The sequence below is a fragment of the Elgaria multicarinata genome, chromosome 8, assembly GCF_023053635.1.
Source record: "Elgaria multicarinata webbii isolate HBS135686 ecotype San Diego chromosome 8, rElgMul1.1.pri, whole genome shotgun sequence".
NCBI classification, from domain to species: domain Eukaryota; kingdom Metazoa; phylum Chordata; class Lepidosauria; order Squamata; family Anguidae; genus Elgaria; species Elgaria multicarinata.
Window position 1 is genome coordinate 19865329 of NC_086178.1, and position 23513 is coordinate 19888841.

General features: G+C 40.6%; 1 protein-coding gene across 3 annotated transcripts in view; it reads right to left on the minus strand.

The window, feature by feature from the left end:
• The window catches only part of NLGN1 (neuroligin 1), a 586836-nt gene extending 575058 nt beyond the window's left edge, over nt 1–11778 (minus strand). For 2 of the 3 annotated variants that reach the window (XM_063131965.1, XM_063131964.1), the window contains exon 1: nt 10946–11778. In XM_063131965.1, coding sequence (XP_062988035.1) covers nt 10946–11438 — 493 coding nt within the window. In that variant the 5' untranslated portion in view covers nt 11439–11778. Of the gene's footprint in view, nt 1–10420; nt 10481–10945 lie in introns of all 3 variants that reach the window. The other variant, XM_063131963.1, reaches the window with a different exon arrangement.
• Nucleotides 11779–23513: the final 11735 nt, after the last annotated feature.

The following is a 23513-nucleotide window of genomic DNA, read 5'->3' on the forward strand; positions in this document are numbered from 1 at the left end:
AACCCACTATCATGTTCATACACTGCAAAGTCTACAGAGAACCAACTTGCAGTGTTCCACGTTGCTCCATGTTTTATGATTATTGAAACATCTTCATAAAATAGGATTATTATTATTATTATTATTATTATTATTATTATTATTATTATTATTATTATTATTTAGACTGTGCCTTCTCCTCTCCCTTTCCTCCTCCCTTTCCAACTACAACAAACATATACTTCTCACTGGCATAAAATCTATACTTCTCTAGACAGATGTTAAGGGGCAGATGTGCTTATATTTTCACTGAAATCTAGCAGTAAGGTCTCCCAACTGGAAGCATTTGGCCTCTTTCTGCAGCAACACTGGTGCAAGAAACAAGCTGTCCCCTTGCACGGACACCAGGGATTGCACCAAGGGTACGCAACAAGCAATCGACGTGACTCGTGGAGGCACAGCTCAGCTGTTCTAGACAATATCCATTAGGACACCATCATGGCTAAGGAGACAGGGCCACAGATGGTCCTTACACAGGATTTAAAGGGTCTCTGGAACGGCTCCAGATCTGCTACATCTGCACTCATTATTTGCTGTAGGAAAACAGCCGTTGACAGATCCCCACTCCACCATTCATGGTCTTAACTTGGGTCTGAATAATTAATTAACGCTGGCCAAATGTTATCTGGAGTTGGTGCAGTGAAGTAGACACAAGAGACGCATGAAGGGGAAGGAAAAAGATGCTTTTGCTTGCCATCCAATAGGAGGAGGTCTTTTGAGTTTATGAATTGGTTCCTCGGTATAGACATATAATAGAGCCATAGTAACTGTCAGAAGAGCCTGTATTTTGTTTCTTGCTTATGGCCTTGGATCTTGGATCATTTACGTCTCTAATCCTCTAATGCTTCTTTTTAATATTGCTTAGAAGGACTAACTAGGGACAGAGCCAATGTTCATCTTTCAGGGCCTTTGTGTTCAAATAGCAGAATGCTAAAGAAGATATGGTAAACCTCTCACTGTCTGCACACCAATGATCACAACTGCCAGTATATCCACCATCTGGGTAGCTGCCCTTGCGCTTCCTGCTTCTGTTGCTACCAGTTTGCTGCTGCCATTTTCCCCAGTTTGTGAGGAACTGTGTGAGAGGACCTATGGCCCCTGCCAATGATATGTGCACTGGCCATGCCACAGCATTTTTAGCCAAATGGGAAGTGTATGTATGTAGAGTTCCTTCAGATTGAGGAAGGAGGAACCTGATTAGTTCTGATTCCCCCTCACATGGGGAAGTTCTACGTACGTACATTGGGACATGCGCAATGCCCCATGAATGTATGGGCAGTGGGGGAAAGGATGTGGCTTCTGCGGGCATTGAGGACAAGAGTGTGGCTAGCCCATGGAGCCCTGCAATCCCTGAAGCATTGCTTCAACATGTGGGGAGGGAGCATCTGGTCCTCAGGCCAAATAAAGAGGCAGGGGAAGCCAAGCTGGTCAGGTGTCTCCATCATGAGCTGCTCACCATTCTGACTGGAGAGGTGAATGGAGTGCAAAGGGAAGGATCTCTGATTGATTGATTGATTGATTGATTGATTGATTGACTTGGGGGGAATCTGCACGTCGTTCCGAGATCGCTTCTAAGCGACCCCAGTGCGGCATGAAAGCGAGCGTGTAACGGGCCTTTGGAAGAGCCAATGAAGAGACGTCCTTCCCGCCGCCGCCGCCGCCACCACCCACAGACCTCCTCGCCAACCGGCGAGGAGAGCTCGGCTGAAGAAGGCGGGGTTGAGAGTGGAAGAAGCTCTCCACCCCACCTTCTTCCCCTGAGCTCTCCGTCCCAGCCGGCGAGGAGGGAGTTGGGTGGCGGCGGCGGCGGGAAGGACGTCTCTTCGTCGGCTCTTCAAAAGGCAAGTTACACGCTCGCTTTCACGCCACACTGGGGTTGCTTAGAAGCGATCTCAGAACGACGTGCGGATTCCCCCCTGATTTATTGCATTTATATACCGCCCCACAGCCAAAGCTGAGCATTTTACAAAAGTTAAAAACAGTGAACATTAAAAACTATACAAAATTTAAAACCATCAAAAACATAAACAGTATAAAAACAATGGTATCCATTTAAAACAACAGTTCTGGGGTCTGTTTAAAAAAAAACTTAGCATTGTTAAATGCTGTTAAATGCCTGGGAAAAGAGAAAAGTCTTGACCTGGAGCTGAAAAGATAACAATGTTGGTGCCAGGCAAGCCTCATTGGGGAGAACATTCCATAATGGGGGGGCCACCACTGAAAAGGCCCTCTCCCTTGTTGGCACTTGCAGCTGCTATGTGAGCAGCTGGCTTTGCTCATCCTTCACCTTCTCTGCACAGGTAACAAAAAGCAGGAGCACAACGCACCTGGCACATCAGCTGAACATGCAGCACTTAATATGCCACATCCCCAGGGGATCCCCCTTGTTACCTCTGATCCGTGATTCCCTTTCTGTGATTCCCATTGAGTCTCCTTATGTCCAATCACAGATCAGAGATAACAGGAATTTCTTTCCCTGTCTGCTCTCCAAGCCCCCAGTAGCCTCCAGGGCTTGGGGTGGGGAAGGGCCTATGGAGGGAGCTCAAGCCTCTGCAGGCCAGATGAGAAACCTCTGCAGGCCTGATTAGGCCTGTGGGTAAGAGGTTCCCCACCCCTGCACAGTCACCATAATTGGATAGGGTGGAAACCACTTGGAGATAAGGAGAAGCCCCACTTGGGAGCTCAGAAACTGCACACTTAATAGACAGATATAAGGAAAGGGCACTGTTCTCCTCACCCACCCACCCCACACTTGTTGAATGAATGCCTGAATTGAGCCCCAATGCATAGCATTGCATGCACAGAAAGAGGGTTCTGTCCACAGACCTGAAACCCAATGGGTCACAGTGTTCCGGACCATGTAGATAGAGGCCTCCTGTCCTCCCACTAGGTGTGTTAACCGAATGTGGATTCTAAATGCCTGAATGGGGCCAAGACTTATCTGAAGCTGCATGCATATATCCTGAGCACTAACCATGGTTTAGGAAGCTGGCTTTTTTCCAGCCGACCATAATTTAGATTGTGCTTATTTATTCATTTATTATATTTCTATTTATTTATTTACAACATTTATACACTGCTCCCCATCCAGGCAGATTCTGGAATGGTGAACAATAAAAGATACAAAAACAGGATAAAAGAATAAAACACCATTTTAAAAATTATTATACTTTTTTAAAAAGGGGGGGGGGAGAGAAACAGAATGCCAAGAAAAAGAAAAAGAAAATTCTAGGCTGCCTTTTGGGGCAAGAGCCCACCGACGGCAGCCCTGCCATTAACCACTGCTTAGGGTTTGGATGACGTTCTAAACTGTGGTTAATTGAAAGTGAAAGCTTCCCATTTCCAAGCCAGAGCAGGAGAAAGGCCCAAACCTGAAGTTTGCTATGACTCAGAGCGTCATCACACAGTGGGAATCATGTTGGCTTACCATCATTTCTACACCCGTGCGTTTGTCCCTCATTACTTCCTCTTCTCAAAGAGGAATTAACAACCAGCACATGGCCTATTCAGTGGACTGTTTTGATCCCGCTGCTTCTCCTGCACACAGAAGGAGATAGCGGCAACTTCTGACTTTAAAAATAAGTTGGACTTACTGTGGTGATTTTTTGAGGCATGAAGAAGGCTAGAAGGGGTGGGAGGCAGATGACATCATGAGAGGGACCCGTGAAAATCCGTGAGCGTCCAGCAACGAGTGTGCAATAAAACACTCATCTGATGGAGCTCTCATTCTTGTCATACCAAAGTTTGGTTTAGAGTCAGGGTGGCCAGACATCCATTTTGCAGCAAGAATGAGGTACAACAATCTCCTTTTTTTCCCCCCCATAGAACCCCACAATCCACTAGCTGGAACCTGGAGATATCCATAGAATTAAAGAACTCTGAGCCCAGAAATTTATTTTGAGTACCAGTGGTAAACTGAATGCATTCATGCAAAAATCCACTCCTGGTTAAATGCCCCCGACCCCCCATTCTTATTTTAGCAATATAATGGGGTGTGATTTTATTGTTACCAGTGTTAAACAATTAGAAATCTTTTACCAACCTACTTCAGATCATCCACTGATCTATCAGTAGTTCCCATCTTTTGCCCATCCCTGAGACATTTTAAGATTACTACTTCCAAAGGATTGCTATTTGAAGTGGATTTATGGATAGCCCCATTCTTCTGCAGCTGATATTCACTCCATTGCACACATGAAGCTCATACAACATAGAATAAAAAACGTATGATGGACAGAGTTGATGTCATGAGATATATCCTTTAAAAAAAGAAGAAATGGAATGAAAAATGCTTTATGTGAAGGCAAAAAAATGCATGTCTGAACAATCTTTTATCAGTATTGCCTTTGTCTTCAAATGTATATTTGCGGGAGGAAAGGGGGCTTGCAGAAGCAACCAAGAGCAACAGGAAAAAATGTTTAACTTACACACACACACACAAACTAATGAAGGCAAACGGCTTTGTTGAAATATATTGCAGAGTGGTGTTTGTCACGCCAAGTCTAAAAACTGAAATTGAAAACATAGAGTTGAAATGATCATTAGATTTTAATGATCTGTTTTCCAGCTCCATATTTAATAATCAAAATGAAGATGTGAGTAGTTACCCGTGATGATAGGGTGCTTACAGCAAGCGTCTTGATGTTTTTGACTCTTGTTGCCACGCTCGACGCACTTTGCCTCACTGGTGTTGGAATTAGCTACAGCAGCCATTAACTAGGATTAAACGAAGTTGCCTTATACCCCAGGTCAGAATATCTGTCCGTCTAGCCCGGTGTTAGGTATTGTGACTCACAGTCACTCTCCAGGGTGTCCAGCAGAGGCCTTTTCCCAACTCTTGCTACCTGATCCTTTCATTAAAAACTAGGGATGCCAAGAATTGAACCCAGATCCCTCTGCATGTGAAGCATGCATATGCGCTACCACGGAGCATTGATCCCGCTATTAAATTTCCAGATTAAAGGCGGAAACCATATATTTGCAGGCACCTCCAGTCAATGGAGACATCTTTTGGAGCCGCCAACCAGAGACTGTCATCACCGCCAACCAGGGTCATAAACAGGTGACAAAAAGGATGGGGGGGGGTTCATGCAAACTTTCCCCTAAAAAGACCTTCACTGAAAGAGTTCCCTAACGAACATTCAGCTTAGCCTCTGTGGATGCATTAAAAAACATTAGAAGAGCATTTAGAAGAAAAGCCTTTTTATTCTCTCCCCCACCGCCAAGTTCAACTGCTTCTCAACTGCACACACATCCTTTCAACCTTCTCATTTTCCTATTGCTCTGGGGCATTTTTTTTTAAAAAAAAGTCTGGTAGGCTTTTGTACATTAAAAAGCGACGGAACCCTGTATCTTTATTTATGACTATGTAAAATCAATGCCTGGTAATAGAAGGCGAAAGTCACTCAGCTAATTACACATGCTTGATGAACAGCATAACAACAGCCACTACTGCACTGCACGTTAGACAAGGCATGTAAATTACTGCAGTTATTCCCAGACGATGGAAATCTAGGAATGCAAGATGGTGCTATTCAGAAGAGTACCCTAATTTCCCTTGGTACACGTTAGTTTGGTCATATGCAACCCCGGAAGGTAATAAATGGCATCTTCACAACACCAAACATAAAGAAAAGGCCATAACAGAATTAAGTTTTGTGGAGATAAATGTAATTTATATTCGTTTTTGTAGAATCCGCTAAAGTTCAATTAAGACCAGCCTTACATGTTGCTTCTAAAACTAGGAATGGGCAGTTCAATAAGAAATGGACAGAAGTTCATTTCACATAGAGGACCTTTAAAAAGCCTGTAGGCTGTCAGAAACCTCTGGTTGGCTGGTAGCAGCTATTGGTTCTGATTGGGTGTTCAGGTATATAGAGATCCCCATCTTAGCAATCTCTTCATGCATTTCTAGTGCTGCAAGATTAAGCCTGTTGTGTTAGATCTGGGTTCTGGCTCTGCCAGCTCCCAGTCATCGATCCAATTGTTTTAGTTTCCAAGATGAAACAAACCACTTGTGCAAAAAGATTACAGTTTATTGATAGAAAATGTATGCAGAATATATACATGCAAAGAAAGTCCACACCTCCTTCCAGCTAATTAAGCTCACATAACTGGGTATCAGGGCCGCCTTGATAGGCAGAAGCCATTCCTTGAGCCACAAGAGCTCTCCAGGCTGACCATGCACATTGCCCCCTGAAGCAAGACCAAAGCACAAAACCTGCAGATTGGATCTTAAAGGCTCCTCTGCTCTATGCCTCCCTCCCTCTGCAGAGCTGACAGGCTACATCCCCCCCAGAAGAAGCACGGGGGCTCCCTCTCACACCTTCCCAAAGCATCAAGCTTGGAGAGTTAATTGCCTTTCCCAGGGCCTGGTTAGGAATGGAAACCTCCCAGCTCATCTTAAGATAAGACTCTATGAGAAAAGGGTAAGATAACTATAAGATGCCTATCTAATGGGGCCTGCCTTTTGTTAGCTAAAGCCTGCTAAAATCTACTGACTGTGCCAAATTACACAGGTCTACTACCAGCATTTTGCAACTCTGTGAAGTCCATCTTTCTGCCTACTAACAAACTCATGGATTTGTCAGGAACAAGTCCTGTCAGACTAATTTGATCTCATTTTTTGATCGGGTAACCTCCCTTGTGGACTGTGGGAATGCTGTGGATGTCATATATCTTGACTTCAGCAAAGCTTTTGACAAAGTGCCCCATGATATTCTGATTAACAAACTAGCTAAAAGTGGGCTAGATGGAACAACTATTAGGTGGATTCACAGTTGGCTACAGAATCGGATTCAAAGAGTACTTATCAATGGAACCTTCTCAAACTGGGGAGAGCCAACGAGTGGGGTACCGCAGGGATCAGTCCTGGGCCCAGTGCTCTTCAACATTTTTATTAATGATTTGGACGAGGAGGTGCAGGGAACGCTGATCAAATTTGCAGATGACACAAAATTGGGTGGGATAGCTAATACCCTGGAAGACAGAAACAAACTTCAAAGTGATCTTGATAGGCTGGAGTGCTGGGCTGAAAACAACAGGATGAAATTTAATAGGGATAAATGCCAAGTTCTACATTTAGGAAATAGAAACCAAAGGCACAGTTACAAGAAGGGGGGATACTTGGCTCAACAATACTACAAACGAGAAGGATCTTGGAATTGTTGTGGATCACAAGCTGAATATGAGCCAACAGTGCGATATGACTGCAAGAAAGGCCAATGCTATTTTGGGCTGCATTAATAGAAGTATAGCTTCCAAATCATGTGAGGTACTGGTTCCTCTCTATTCGGCCCTGGTTAGGCCTCATTTATTTATTTATTTATTTATTTATTACATTTTTATACCGCCCAATAGCCGAAGCTCTCTAGAGTATTGCGTCCAGTTCTGGGCTCCACAATTCAAGAAGGATGCAGACAAGCTGGAGCATGTTCAGAGGAGGGCAACCAGGATGATCAGGGGTCTGGAAACAAAGCCCTATGTAGAGAAACTGAAAGAACTGGGCATGTTTAGCCTGGAGAAGAGAAAATTGAGGGGAGACATGATAGCACTCTTCAAATACCCAACACACCCAGTGGCCATATAACACCTGCCATCCATTATTTCAGTAATGGGGGAAAGGGTTCTATGCAGGTACCAACTATTTCCAAGCCTAGATAACACATCCTTCCTTTTTAAACTGTAATTATGATGCTTCCTAGTTCCATTGTAGTCCTATTTTCCCAGGTTTCATAAACTAATATCTAACCACTTCCATCTCTACCTTCAACTATATGTGCAATTACAGTTTAAATAACGTTAATACATTCATAATTTATATAGCATAACAATATTTGTTAAGGCTGAAACCCTATGCATACGTACATGGAAGTAAATCCTGTGAAACGCAGTACAACTTATTTCTGAGAAACTTGCATAGGCTTACACTGCTGATTATGCACATGTTTCATGTTCTTAAAGACATTAAGCAAGCAGTACATATATTTCGTTTCCCACCCACTCTAAGTCCATCCCTAGAAAGACAACAATGGAGGGGGTACATTTTGCCCATAGCTTCCACATTACTGAAATGTTGCACCTCTAAGCATGAGAACTGAATGAATAACAGTTTCCGAACATCTAACATACTGCTGATTAACAGACAGCATGTCAGGGAGAAGGTGCTTTAGCTGCTTTGGGTAGGGGAACATTCCAATATGCAATCAACCTCCACATTCTGAAGATGTACAATTTCAAGATAACTGTACCATGTACCTTTTTTAATATGCAGATTGGCCTTTGGTAGTCTTTTTTTTTCAGACAGGCTCTTTCACACTTGTAAGTTTCTAAAGAAATGATACAAGTTGCTATAGATGTGGATGCTTTGGTGTTAGGTTAAAAATTACAGTTGCTTGTGAACGAAAGATAATTTCACCAACCTGGTTAAAACCCATGGTTTATTTAACCCATGATTAACTCATGGTTTGTTGTCTTGCCCAGGGTTAATCTAGCAGACAATTGGGGGGGGGGACCTGTAGTTTGCTTTCTCAATCCCTGGGTTCTTTTCCTCCTCATTCTCCCTCTCCCTCCCTGTCTCCCAAATGCCTGTGCAGCACCAGAGTACTGGCAAGCACAACAGCTGGGTAGGGTTTTTTTTTAATCACTCTTGCCTACCACCTCTGTAACCTGGTTAAACAACCCATGAACAATCCACAGTTCTGGGTTCACATGTAATGACAAGCCATGGTTTAAGCAACACAGAATTCACAACCCAACAACAAACCATGGGTTTTCCATCTGGTTTGTTTGTGGTTAACAAACAATGGTTTGTTAGCATGACTGGGTTTGCACATCATGACAACCATGAATTCAACAACCCATGGGTTAAATAAACCATGAGCTAGCATTATGTGTGAATCAGGTCACTGTTTGTTTGTTTTAAATAAAACATGTACATAAAAATGTATGATGTCAGTTTAGCAATCTGCAAGCAAATTGCTAAACTGACATTTTTCAAATGTCAAAAACATTTTTCCCAAGTTCGATTATGCTAGCAAGGAGAATGACGGTATAAGAAAGTACAAGTAGCAGCTAAATACAGCAGCTTACAATATCACAAATATCCTACAATGCCTTTTAAAGACTTTTCAATTAATAGAGAGAAATGCAATAAGCAAGCCTATCTGACTTTTAAAATTCAAAATATATTTTAGATAAGAGATCTTCTAGAATAATGAGCACAGTATAAATAATTTATCTGACATCGTCAGCTTTGGTGGGATGGGAGAATTACATTTTATAGTTGTTATACCACCGGTGGGAAAACACCAATCTTACATATTCCCATCAGTTGCGCCAACCTAACCACAGCAGTCTATCGCACAAGGGTGAAATTATTAATTCCCCCTCTGCTGTAATCTATGCACAATTAATCCACCAGCCCTTACATGACTGAAATTCATACTTAGATTTCATTGGCAGGACACACCATTCCCCAGAAAACACTACTATTCATATTATTGAAGAATTCTAGATCTGAAGTTTTGCATCCCAAACCTGAATAGGCAAGGATTCTGGAAAACATGAGGAGTTAAGTTTCAAATCTTAATTGTGATTCCTCTGTATACCCTTAGATATCTCAAACATTCTGTTCAATTCTGAAGCCTTGAGATTCTCTCTATTGCAGCTCTATAACTGATAACTGTATATGTATCCATCTGGTATACCCATGGCCTAGTTTCAGATACGTAACTCCATAATACTAGCAGTAATGAAGCCTAGCATAAAGTGCCATGTATATTACTGTTGCTATATAAATAATATAGAATAACAAGTGTAATAAACATAATGCCAACATATAAACACAGCATATATTCTACTCTTCTGGAAATAGTATTCAGCCTTTCCATCAAGCTAACAAAAAACGAAATATGTGAGCGATCATTAATCAAAGATATGGGATGTCATAGAGCAACTGCAAAAAATGGTTTCTGCTGGGATCACAGAGATCCAAGGTTTAAATTCTTCAACTCACTGGACACTATGCTACATCACATATAAAACACACAAGCTGCAGATGAACACCATTCCTCTATCAGACTACTGTACAAATAAACTCTCAAATCCACCAGTACAAGGGGGAAAAGGAAGGATACTCGGTCTTTATGGTTCAGGAGTGGGGAGGGAACAATTATTCTTTCATTGCTTTGTAAACGTCCCCCTGTTGAACTGGTTTCCAAGCTCATTAATTGCAAACCATGCTTTTTCCTCCTGTACAATAACCATCAACAATAGCACCCTAAAGTTCCTTAAAGATGCCGTTAACCTGTTTTTCCTCTGCATGGCTTTAATGTTATTTTTTTCCATCCCAGATTTCGTTTGGTGTCCACTTTATACATACCTCCTTTTCTACAAATTTTCTTGCCGGGTTTTCTGGCACATTCCTTGGATATTCTTTTGACTGAAAAATGAATAGAAGACTAGAAAATAACATGGAGCTCCGTGACAGACAGTAGGAGCATGCAATACCACTAACTCACTTCGAGATGGCCTTCTTATGTATTTATTTATTGGTTCAGTGCAGGAGAATCTCAGCTCCTTTTGCCTACCCATGCAATGGATCAAGAATGCATCTTTCCCAGAAGTCAATGGGTGGGAATGAGAATTAGGTACCAACTTTGACCTAAGAATACACGTGCTGAAGGACAAAGAAAATGAGTATATAGACAAGAGAAGAGGAGTAGAGGCTAAGAACTGATGCATACATAGAAAAAGCAACATGCATACATGTAAAAAGGAGGGGGGACGCTAGCATGCAGACGAGAAAGCCGTGCTGGCTACCAGTAAACATGATTTAATAGTAAAAAACTTCAAATAGGAAAGTAAAAACAAAAAATCCTCCCTGCTTCTCCTCTAAGTAACTCACCATCTTCAGTTGGGACATATATATTCAAATAGAGGCAATCTTCATTCTGATCTTGCACATAGGTAGAAACTATATCCAAGTTATTAGTAAACCAGACTGGAAGCATGACTTCCGGTAACCTTCCCTCTATAATGTTCTGGGGACAAACTGGTGCAAACTGTGTAGCATTTTTGATATCTGGCCAGGGAGACGGTGGTTCGGGAGGTTGAAATCGACGTTCCCCAACTGGCGGGGCGGCATAAGGAACTCCGAGAAACTGAACGACAGGCCCCAAAATTTCATTGTTCAATTCCTTCTTCATCCCTCTGACCTTTCCAAAGTTGGTGGTCACGACTGGGTCGGTATCATCCAATTTTTGTGACGACACAGCAGCAGCATGAAGCAAGAACCCAAGGACGCAAAGAGTGAACGTTGCATCCAATCCCATGTGCAACAGGCGGACTAGCATGGCTCTCCACACGCAGTTCAGCCACATGGATCTTGGCAAGGCCATGGTCCCACATCAGTTGTATAGCTATGGTGAAAACAGTCTTATTTGTATCCACTTGACAGGGAGGGAGAGGGTAAAGTGGTGCTCTTCTCAAGGGACCGGGAAATGAAATGTATGAATTGGGCGTCCAGAAAGTGAGCCCGTCAGAAAACTCTCAAAAAGGTCTTCACACGACAAGCATCTTCCATTGATTTCATTCTCGCCGAGGCAGTATCTTCACTCAGCCCCATTTATCAGACAACATTCAATTGACAATTCTGTTTTCCACAATAGGAATATGAAGAGAGCATCCATTTACTGCAGATTCCCCACTTATAAATCAATTCCAGTTAGCTGCAGGTCTATATCCTGGAGAAAATGAAAAATAAATCATTAGTATGAAAGAGCTAATATGGGCAGAATAAGAAGTCGATGTTTTACAAGTTACTGTACATATATTAATAGTTGCCAGAGCCATGTAAGTAAAATTATACTATAAGTAGTTTATGGTTCCTTGAAATGACAGGTAAAATACTGATTACCAGGTTATTTATGATGTCACCTGCTGAGTTGATAGAGACTTCACAGAAGTGCAGCTTAAAATTTTACTTTTCTGAAACCAAACACATGGATCAAAAGCCGGATTAAGTATGTGTGTTTTAATGTTACATTTCTTAATACGTCTCAAAGGGACTTGCAATCAATTTTAAACTTGTTACCGGAGGACGGTTTAATAGGAACCACAAATCAATTACAATTTTATACAACCTTAAGAGATGGAGTAAATACAAAGTGGACTAAAAAGTTCCAGAGAGAGACCCAGTGACCTGTGGAAAGTTCTAAGACCATCTGCAAAGAGGTATGGCTGAATTTTCTCTCCGTGTAGCTAGCTGACTCAGGATAACAATTCTGAAATAACCTCTGGAATCACAATTGTGATTGTACAGCATTAATCTGAAGTAACTCAACACACATTCTAATATGAGCATAGGGTTGTCTCAATTGCTCTTCTCTGGTTCCTTCATACACACACACATGCTCCCCCATGAAGTGAACCTAAACTAGTGGTGAGTATGTGTGTGAATCTATAACCATGTGGGTGTAGCCAGTCATATGGGCCTTTCCCACTTTTCTGATAGCTGGACTCTGGAGCGCACCAAAGGTATTAGAAGAACTATTCAGTTGGTCCAACCCAGAGAGTAGTTAAATACTATTTAATTTTAAAATATTTGTACCTTATTTTTTTTATTCTGTTTTATTATAATGTTGTATTACAATGTTTATAATGTTGTAGTTTTTGTAGGGTTTTTTTTTTTTTTGTGAATTGTTGTGAACCGCCCAGAGAGCCTCGGGTATATAGAAATGAAAATAATAATAATAATAATAATAATAATAATAATAATAATAATAATAATACACATTGCAGCAAAATGGGATTGCAACACATGGAAGCAACTCCTACACTGCCATCTGCATGTGAAGCAGGCACCACAGGTTTAGGGTGGTCATGTGCCCTATTTTAATTAAGACGGTCCTCTGTTTGAAGGCCTGTCCAGGGCCAGTCTAATGATGATCAAACGTAAGAAGGGATAGCAGAGGCCTTCAAATCACACATCAACAGGCAGCAGCTATGTGAGCAGGCACATAGACCATCTGGTCACACTCTTCCCTACTATGGTGAGAGGTATTGTATTTCTATTTAAATTATAGTAATTCTTACTAAATTTCCATTTATATATTCAAATTAGCATAATGTCATGTAAATATCTGTCCTCCTTTTAGTGGTGCATTTCCTCTTCTTCCTTGGTTACTCATAGCAGACATTCTTTTCAAAATTGACCTATTATTATTATTATTATTTTGATTTTTCTATAGTTACAAATAATAAATCATATACATATATATAAAAAAATATTCATCTTCAATTCTTAACTATAAGTTATACTTCTTAAACAAACTCACATTAATAAGTGCACCCCAACCACCGGGATCTTATTCTACTTTCCAAAATTGCATTGAATCCCCTGGAGGTGTTCTTCCTCCCCCTTTTACTAATACATATTCTAAGAACAATTTCTATATCTCTTCAAAATCGTTATTTTTTATTATTCCCCTTCTAACTCTATTACATGTTAATTTATCATTTATCGCAATATCCCATATTTCTTTATACCAGTCTTCTATATCATAATCCCCTTGAACCTTCCAATTTCTGGATATCATTAACCTTGCGTCTGTTAACAACTTCATTATTAATTCTATTCTCATTTGATTACATTTAAGTTTTTCATACATTGATAACAATGCTACGCTTGGTGTTTCTTCTAACTTCATTTCTTAGTCACCTTTCTCCTTAAAAAGCCCCAAGGCAGCGTTAAACACAATTATTAAAACATACAGAATGTAAGAACACCAAAACATAATAAAACAACCTAATTAAACATAAGTGCAGACCATAACCAAAATTAGTGGTGCATAAAAAGCCCATCAGATGCCTTCACATGCCTGGAAATATACAACTGAGAAGCATGGTGCCACAGAGGATTAGACCTCCCAGCTCAACATCTTTCGTTAGATAAAAATATAAGAAGAGCCATGCTGGATCAGACCAAACGTCCATCTAATCCTGTACTCTGTTCACAGCTGTTAACCAGGAATCCACAAGCAGAACACGGTGTAACAGCACCCTACCACCCTTGTTCTCCAGTGACTCTGATACCGGAGGTAGCACATAGCCATCAGGACTAGTAGTTATTGATAGCCTTCTCCTCCTGGAATGTATCCAACCCCATTTTAAAGCCATCCAAATTGGTGGCCAATATTACATCCTATGATAGTGAATTCCATATCGTACTGCCTTTTATCTGTTCTGAATTGCCCAACAATCACCTCCATGGAATGACCCCCAGGTTTGAGTATTATGAGAGAGGGAGAAAAATGTCTTTCTGTCCACATTCTCCACACCTCTATCACGTCTCCCCTTGTCATCCTTTTTTTCCAAGCTAAACAATTTCCTCATAGGGGAAATGCTCCAGCCTCTAGAACATTTTGTTGCCCTTTTATGCACTTTTTGCAGCTCTACAATATCTTTCTTTATTTTATTTTCTTCCTTTTAAGATGTTGTGACCAAAATTGTACACAGTATTCTAACTGTGCTGCACACATAGATTTATATAAAGGCAGTATGATACTTGCAGATTTATTCTCAATTCCTTTTCTAGACTACCATTATTTGAGATGACATAATCCCTTGGCAACTTTTTTGGTAGGGTGTGCTCACATTTATCTTATGAAACAGCAGTCTTTCTCCCCACCCCCTCCATTAACTTTGTAAGTACTTCAGTTTAGCATTTCTTGCTTTTCCTTCACGTTGAATAGAAAGCAGTGGTTCTCACAAATTTATTTCAAGGAGGTTTCGGTCTTCAAAAAGTAGTCTGATTACTTCTGTCCCCAAGAAAACATATTCAACACATAGACATCACATTCAACACATAGACACCAATAGTGGAAATATACAACCATGCCTGATGCAATGGTGTTATGGGCTTAGTAAGATACAACACTATAGTAGAGCATGGAAGTTATTATGAGTGCTGCCTCCCAATCAGCAGTGACTTTTCCAGGACAACTAATCGGTGTGTGTGGCTCATTTGTAATCATCTGTATACTCCGTATGACAATGTACAACGCAGCTGTTAATTACAGTGGGATTGTGAATTCATGGAGAGGGAGGGAGGCAGGGAGACAAAGACCACCTCACACCCCTCCTCCAGATCCACTTTTCCTTCCACCCACAGGGCCATTATCACCAACTGCCTTGTGGGAAGGATCCCAGGAGAGCGATGGAGGCAGGCAAACAGGCAAAGACTGTCCCTTCCTTCTCCCACTGGGTTTCTGCCATCAACTGCCCAGTGGGACCCATCCTTATGAGTGGTGGTTTTTAAATATTATTTATAGTGATTTTATTAATGTATCTTTCTCTTACTTGTAGGCCAACTTGAAAGGATTGGTATCCTGAAAAGTGGGATAGAAATAATTTAAATAAACACACAAATTAAAAACTTAAATATATACTCTCCCCTTTTTTGCATGATTTCCACTATGACTATTGTCATTCTCCACCAAGGTTTACCCATCTTGTTGTTATAGCCCAATTTGGAAATTCTAATTCCTTCCTCTCAGGGCCACCCCCCACCATGAGGCAGAGTGAAGAGATTGCTCAAACAGCAGATGGTGGTGGTGGGGCAGGGTGAGGAACAGCAACAAGCTTTCAGAGATGCATATGACATGTGGCCTACCCTATAAGCTAGTCCACTGCCCACAGGGGCACTGGAAGAGACTGTCCTATCACCAGTGTTGAAGAAAGATTCAGCTGTCAGTCTGGTACACTCCTTTACATGGAATGGGGAGGAAGTCATCTTGTCCTCTGCCCCGGGCAACAAAATGTCTTGTTCTGGGCTGGCTTCCCCTCTTGGTGAGCTCTGCCTATACGTCTCCCTCTCCTCAGTTTTCCTGTCCCAGCCACAGACTGCTGTTGTGGTTTGACATTAAAGCTGCCAACATGCTTCACATATGTTTACCCGATCTATCTTTGGTCACCTGAGATCTTTATCATTGCTAGGGCCTGTTCTGGCCTAGATCCCAGATGCAGAGCGCCCGATACAGCTCATTTTAATGGCTTTACTTTCAGCATGACCTGGAAGGCAGACATAGAAACATTTCTGTCACCACATGGGATGTTACATTTGCCAAGAAGGTTCTGTGGAAGATTCACAGCACTATTTGCTCAGTATATAAAGCCCTAAGATCAAAATAACCAGGTCTATTATTTATTGTACAGCAAACGGCAAACGGTTACCTCAGTAGTAGACAGAGGTTTTGTTAACTGAGTTGTTCACCGAAGAAGTGGGTTCCTTTGCTTACGCTGCTGTAAAAGAGCATCAAACATTTTTAGCCAAGCATGTACTTGACTGCTTTACGATAACTGTCACCTTTGATTTTATAAGGCTACATTCTAATGATTTATTTTTTAAAATAACTAGTATGGGCTCTGTTTATGAGTTTATGAGCTTATAGTTTCATGGCATAAAATCTTGGTATTTTGTCATGGCCTTCAGTTTGGACAAAGGTATTCTGTAAATAAGTAGGCCTGAGTCAACAATAACACCAATATTCGTGTAGGCATTCATCTTCTTTCAGATTAATTTATTAAGGCTCCTAGGGGGTCCTTTGATAGATTTAAGAGTGACAGATATAGGTGAATTCTACAGCTGGCAGAAACTTCCAAGTTAGGGAGAATAATTTTCAAAGATAGGCAGGCATCAAAAGGGGATCAGCATAGAACCAGTATATACATCCCACCCCCCTAAAGATGCACATCCCCCCAACCTATAGCATGGAAATGTGGATGGGGGGACATTTGCACAAATGCACATTTTCTGAAGAATTTGTGCAAATACACACTTTTGAACATGAACACGAGTTTGGGAAGTTGCAAAATATATATATTGAGAATTCTGTTCCTGCTCACATTCACGTAATCAGGGTGTGTACAGGGTGTGTTCACATGACATGCAAAGAGGAATGAAAATTCTCGTGCCCACTTCTCAAATGTGGATCCTGATAGTAATGCAGAACTAATTATGGAAAGGTCCCCTATCCATGCTTTAGGAGTTGCATCTTATCCCCTTAGCTCCATAGCTGGCAATCTTGTGTTCCAAAATTCTAGAGTTGCAGGTGTTTGGGGTTTTTTCAATCTCTACATTATAACAAAGTAAATATAATGTAAAACTTTGGAGAATACACATTCCTCCACCAAGTTTGACAATTGCAACAATTAAAAAAGCAGTGCATTATGTGTATGTATGCACACACACATACCCTTTTTTTAAATGGAAAGTTAGCAACTTCTAATAAGAATTTACTTTATCACTTCTTTATGTAATTTTGGAGAGGAAGTTCAAAGGACAATAGGCCTTACAGTCCATCTGCCCTGCATTTAGCCTATTAAAAAAAGGAGATTGTAAAAGCTGCATAGAACAGCAGACAATTTGGTGCACATTTAGCAATTCCTCCGAGTTGAACAATCTATCTCAGAAAGCAATAAGGAGATAGATGGAGCTTTTTGACAATTTCACTCATGCTCCATCTCTCCTCTAATTTTAATAAAATCTTTGCCGTGAAACCATATTAAGGCAGGCTTATGTCCTTCATTCTTCCACATTGGAGTTGAAGGATTTGTCAGGAACACGGAGATTCAGCTGCACAAAATCTTTTTTCTTGCTTTCTTTTTTTTTTCTTTTTGCAGGATAGTGCATGCATTTAAATACAACTTCATACACTTGTCTAGCGTACCAGCTGGACACTGTTATATCTTCAAGGCTCTTTCTTTTTCATAAACTTTTAGTTTGAGGACAGCAAGCTAATTATGGGGAAACATAGAGAAGGCAAACCGTGCATTCCAATTATAAAAAAATTTAGTCTGTTCCAAACATTTTAAGCATTTTGTGATGTTTTTGTATCACATTCGAGCATGACTAGGAGCCAAATGACATGTTACACTAATCACACAGCATATAGTTGAAGATTTGCTTTTAATTACTCTCCTGCAGTCCTGCGCTACCCCGATTCAATCTGAGATCACCATTAAACCTTTCCTACCACCATTTTGTTCCTGAAATTTCTCCCCACCTCACATACACAAGAAGGGTTAAAAAAGAAATAGAAGCTAATGGAGAATTCCCCCCCTTTTTTTAACCCCACCCCAAGGAGGGTGACTTCAGGAAAAATATAGTAGAGGGGAAATGTTTAACACTCCCCTCCTGATGTGCAGTGGTCATGATATGAACTGGGTCTGTGTACATTTACACCACAGTAACCACCCAGAGAGCTTTGGTTATTGGGTGATATAAAAATGTAAATAAATATATAAAATAAATAAATAAAGAGCTATTCCTCATCTATAGGCTACTCAATGAGCATACTATGTAGACTCTCTCCATGGTGAGGTGCTGAAGACACTGTGATAAGCACCTAAATGCAGGACACAGCCATGTGATCAAGGGCAGCCATCCTGAGTTCTTCCCACCTGATTGTCACCCAGCCAGGAGGGAGGATCCGCATGACTACCACCCCCAATGATATGGTCCCTGGAATCCAAAGATTACCGTAGCAACGCCGAATCATCACAGAGAATCAGTTCCCAAAAGGGTAAACTATTTCTCCTCCCACTTCCAATTTTGGAAAAGCTAGAAGGATAGAAAGCTAGATCAGCAAAAGCACAATTTTGGAAAAGCTAGATCAGTTCAAACACAAAGCAATGGTCATAGTGCTTAAGCAACAATTACTTTCAGTCACGTTCTTGCTCCTTAATTCTCAAAGAAATTCTTTTTTCATTTCTGAGTTTCCAAATCCATATGTCTGCTGGAAGAGTCCCACGGAACCTTGGTAAATTGCAGAGGATACTAGGAGATATTGTAGGTAGCACACTTAGGCCTTAGCTAGACCTAAGGTTTATCCCAGGATTGCCCCAGGGTCATCCCTGTTCATGTAAATGACACACAGAATATCCTGGGAGCAGGCAGGGACGATCCCGGGATAAACCTTAGGTCTAGCTAAGGCCTTAGTTTTCACACGAGACACTGGCCAGGCCAGTGATGTACAACCTGGAACAGACACTGTATATTTATCCTTCTGCACATAGGCTTAGGGATGTATAGATTTTGTAAAATCTGCTCTGTCTTCGTTTTGCGGATTGTCACGTGTCTGTTCTGTTGTCTACTGATCAGCGTAATTCAATATCTTTCCAATTTCCTGAATTTGCACAAGTTTGCATTTGTGTATGTTCACATTCGCCCAAATGCACATATACCCCTGAAATGTGTCAGTTCTCAAGATATGCAAATTCCCTTTCTCCGCTGTGGCACCCCTGGAATGAGCTCCCCAGAGAGGTCCGCCTGGCGCCTACACTGAACTCCTTTCATCTCCAGCTGAAGATCTTTTTATTCTCTCAGTATTTTAACACTTAATTTTAACTTAAATTTAAATTTTACTCTTCTAACTTTGTATTTTAATCTTATATCAATTTTTGCTGCATGGTTTTATCCTGTATTTTGTATTTGTCTTTTTAAACTGTTGGTTGTTTTATTATGGTTTTAATTTTTGTGAACCTCCCAGAGAGCTTCAGCTATTGGGCGGTATAAAAATGTAATAAATAAATAAATAAATAAATAAATAAATTCCCTCCCCCAATGTACATTTTCATGCTTTAGCATATGGGGGAAATGTGCTTTTGTTGGCCAGTGTTTTTTTTTTTAAAAAAAATTGTTATTATTTTATTTTATTTTACGTATTTTCCAGTGATGAAATTTGTGTAACGTCCTGGAGAATAAAACAAAAAACAAAAATGGTCCGCAAGTGCAAAGAATCCCTGCTAACCCAGGAAAAACCAGTCCACTGTGGAATCTGCTTGTCAGTTTCATGGAAATCTGAACTCACTTGATTCTGTTACGGATTTCTCCAACATCCCTACATAGGCTAAGGAGGGGAAAGAAAGGACTCGGTGATAGAAGGCAGGCTTTGCAAGTCATGGGTGCAATCTATGGCATTTTGACTTTATTTATTTATTTTATTTATTACATTTATATCCCACCTTTTTTCTTCAAAGGAACCCAAGGCAGCATACATAATCCTCCTCCTCTCCATGTTATCCTCACAACAACAACCCCGTGAGGTAGGTTGGGCTGAGAGTATATGACTGGCCCAAAGTCACCCAGTGGGTTTCCATGGCCGAGTGGGGACTAGAACCCGGATCTCCCAACTCCCAGTCCGACACCTTAGCCACTACACCACACTAACTTAAAAGGAGGAAGCAGATGCTAGGGGAATACACCACCACCACTACTCTCTGAGGCCCCGGAAAGTCACCAATTCCCAAAGTAAATAATATTGGGCAAGATGGACCAATATGTGATCCAGCTGCACCTGGCAGTACATACCGTGGGAGGGATTGTGTCATGTCATATGTGTCAAATCAGAACTATGTACATACTCATATCTACACACATACACACACAGAACTACCTTCTCATCGTAAATCCATTATACAGAAATTAATCACTTCTGTAAAAAGGAAAAGAAAAGAAATTAACTCCTTATTATTTGGGTTTGTTTGTTTGTTTCAATGGGCAATATCCTATTGTGCCATGTAACAGTGGGAACAACTGTGGTGCAACATGGAATTAGTGCTTTATAAAGCAAACTCCTAAATGAGCTGAAACCTTCATTTCCAAAACAAGGCAAGTCAACAGAGCTTGCAGAAGGGAGCTGTGTTGACTTGTCCCAGTCCAGAAACGGACATTTCCACATGTTTCAAGGTTTGCTTTAGGAAGCGTTAAATCCCTGTTGCACCAGCGGTCACTCCTGCCAGTGCAACACAGTTAATGGAAGTGCAGTGACCCTGCTGGATATTGTCCCTTGCTTTGATTTGAATGAGCGATTTTATTGCTATATTGTCACAATGAATTGTCTTATTTATTTATTCCATTTATATCCCACCGTTTTTCCTCCTGCAAGGAACCCAAGGCAGCCTACATGTTTCCCCTCCTTTCCATTTTATCTTCACAACAACCTTGTGGGATTGATTAGGCTGAGAGTCAGTGACTGACCCAAAGGCACCCAGTTAGTTTCATGGCCTGGTGGAGACTAGAACCCGGATCTCCCACATCACAGTCCAACACTCTAACCACTACACTACACTAGCTTGTTATGGCAAGTCACTTTGGTCATCATCTTAATAGAAAACTGAGGCATAAATATTAAATAAAATAATCTAATATCAAAATACATGGCTATAATGAAAGCTAAACTAGATAATTATAATAGACAGAATGACATTACTCAATAAGAGCCCGTTCTCTTTGTTACTAACATATCCTAATTATTCTGTGAGTATTCCTTACTTTTACATTCATGCCTTGCTAGGGGTAAATGTCACACCCTACAGAGGCTACTACGCCCCTTTCCCTTTAGCTAAGCCATTGTGCTGGTAGCAACCAAGGAAACGAACCTATATAAAGAGGGCATTGCCCTCACATTGGGCAACAGCAGAGTGAGGTAATGCAACAGCAATGCAAGTTAAGATGAGCCCATCCGACTTGACCTTCAGACCTCAAAATTGGCTTTTTGAGAATCACTGACACTGGCAAAACACAGCTCATGAAAAGCCAATACATTCATGAAAAGCGCCAAAGCCATTCTGCATCATAACTCAAGAGAGATTTTAAAAAGAAAGGAAATTTCTTGCAAGAGTCTCCATTGCTTCAGCTCTTTAACAGCAGAAGGCTGCCACTCCGCAATTACTTCTTGAAGCAAAGGAGTCTTCTGAATAGGAACTTGGCATCCCAGTAATATAAATCTAGTCATACATGATATAATAATAAATATGCTAAGAAAAAATGGGAATCCGTGGGAAGAGATGGGACAACAATAGGACAAGAAAAAATGGGAGTCCATGGAGGGTATGTTGCATGCCAGCACAATTTGTGACATAATGTAACATCATTCCTGATTTATTTATTCATTTTAATCATTTTTTAAAAAAATCTTAGTTCCAACAAACTCATTATCGATTGTGTGGCACATATGTTGAAGTATCAGCCTTAGCTTCCAGTTTCTGGGCTTTGTAGAACTTCAGCTACCATGAGAGAGCCTTAACTCTGATCTTAAACTGGCAAGATTTTATTTAAAAAAAAACATATGTAGTTATTTAATCGCTATTGCACATTATCTTTTTTTTTCCTTGCTGTTATACTTATTTAAGGATGAACGTCCAAAGAAAGCTATTTTAACGCAGGACATTTTAAATCTATTTTTTATGAAATTATTGCAATTTTGTCTTTTTGAGTTATTGTGTGAAACTGTTTTTCTTTCTTTTTCTTCTACTTAATTAGTAGCATCAAGATCTTCTGTTTGATCAAGTTACTAAAAATGACCCTACTTTAGTATCGTAATGTTTCCAAGTCATACACAAAATAAGCTTTTACAGGATTGTGTCATTTAAGTTTTATTGGCATCCTCTTTTCCTATTAAAACAAAACTCTACTTTTAGAAGAAGTAATTATTTGTATTCCTAGATGATTTTTTTTTATTTTCTGAGTTTCCTAATGTGCAGCAGAACTGTGACATTTTGCCCACTAAGTAGGCAGCAAAAAAAACCCTGTGATTTCCCCCATAACAGAAAGAATGGATAACTCTTGTCACTTATGTGCAAAGTTTTAGACAGCTAAGTAATACAGATTTAAATTAAAAATGACAGATGCGCTGGCTTGGAATATAATGGGTACTGAAGTGAATGTTTATTCCTTTTAGCAGTTTGTGGTTAACTCTTAAACGGTCCGAATATTATAGTCAATTTTCAGATTTGTAAATGTGCTACTAGCTGCAGTATACAGCGAGGTCAGTGTGTGTATATGTAGCAGCAATGCTCCTGGTCATACAGAATATTTGGGATGATCTTGAAAAGTAGACAGAATGTTTTGTTTTGTTTTAAAATAGCCCCTTTATGAGGGAGGGGGAGGGAGAGAACCCATACAGGTTTCCTTGGTCAAAGATCTTATGAATGGGTGTTAGATCAATGTTCTTTTCACCCAAGGACGAGATCCAAACAGCCCTTAAGCACGACTCCACCATTCCAACGACAGAGGGTTCAAAAGCGCTTTATTGATTAGTAATCAAGGCCTGGTCTCTTCAAAGGGAGCAATCAGACAAAAGACATAGGGAATATGGTACAGTATTAAAGCTTTCAAGGGGCAGGGCCCAGTAGCAGCATTAACCAATCAGAACATAACACTGAGGCATAGTTAATTATGCTAAACAGTCCTGTAAACAATACCTTTGGCCTGACAGTAAGTTACAGAGAGTTAACTTCAACACAGACAGCTGGAGCCAGGACTCTTGTTTATATTAGTAATCAAGGATGCAAGGACGCACACAAGGAGACATTCTCATACAGGGCATTTTGACATTTTGCTTGGAGTGCAATGGAGATTTTACAGTTTCCTGTTAAAAATGGAGGTGGTTCTGCTAACATGGGCAACTCCA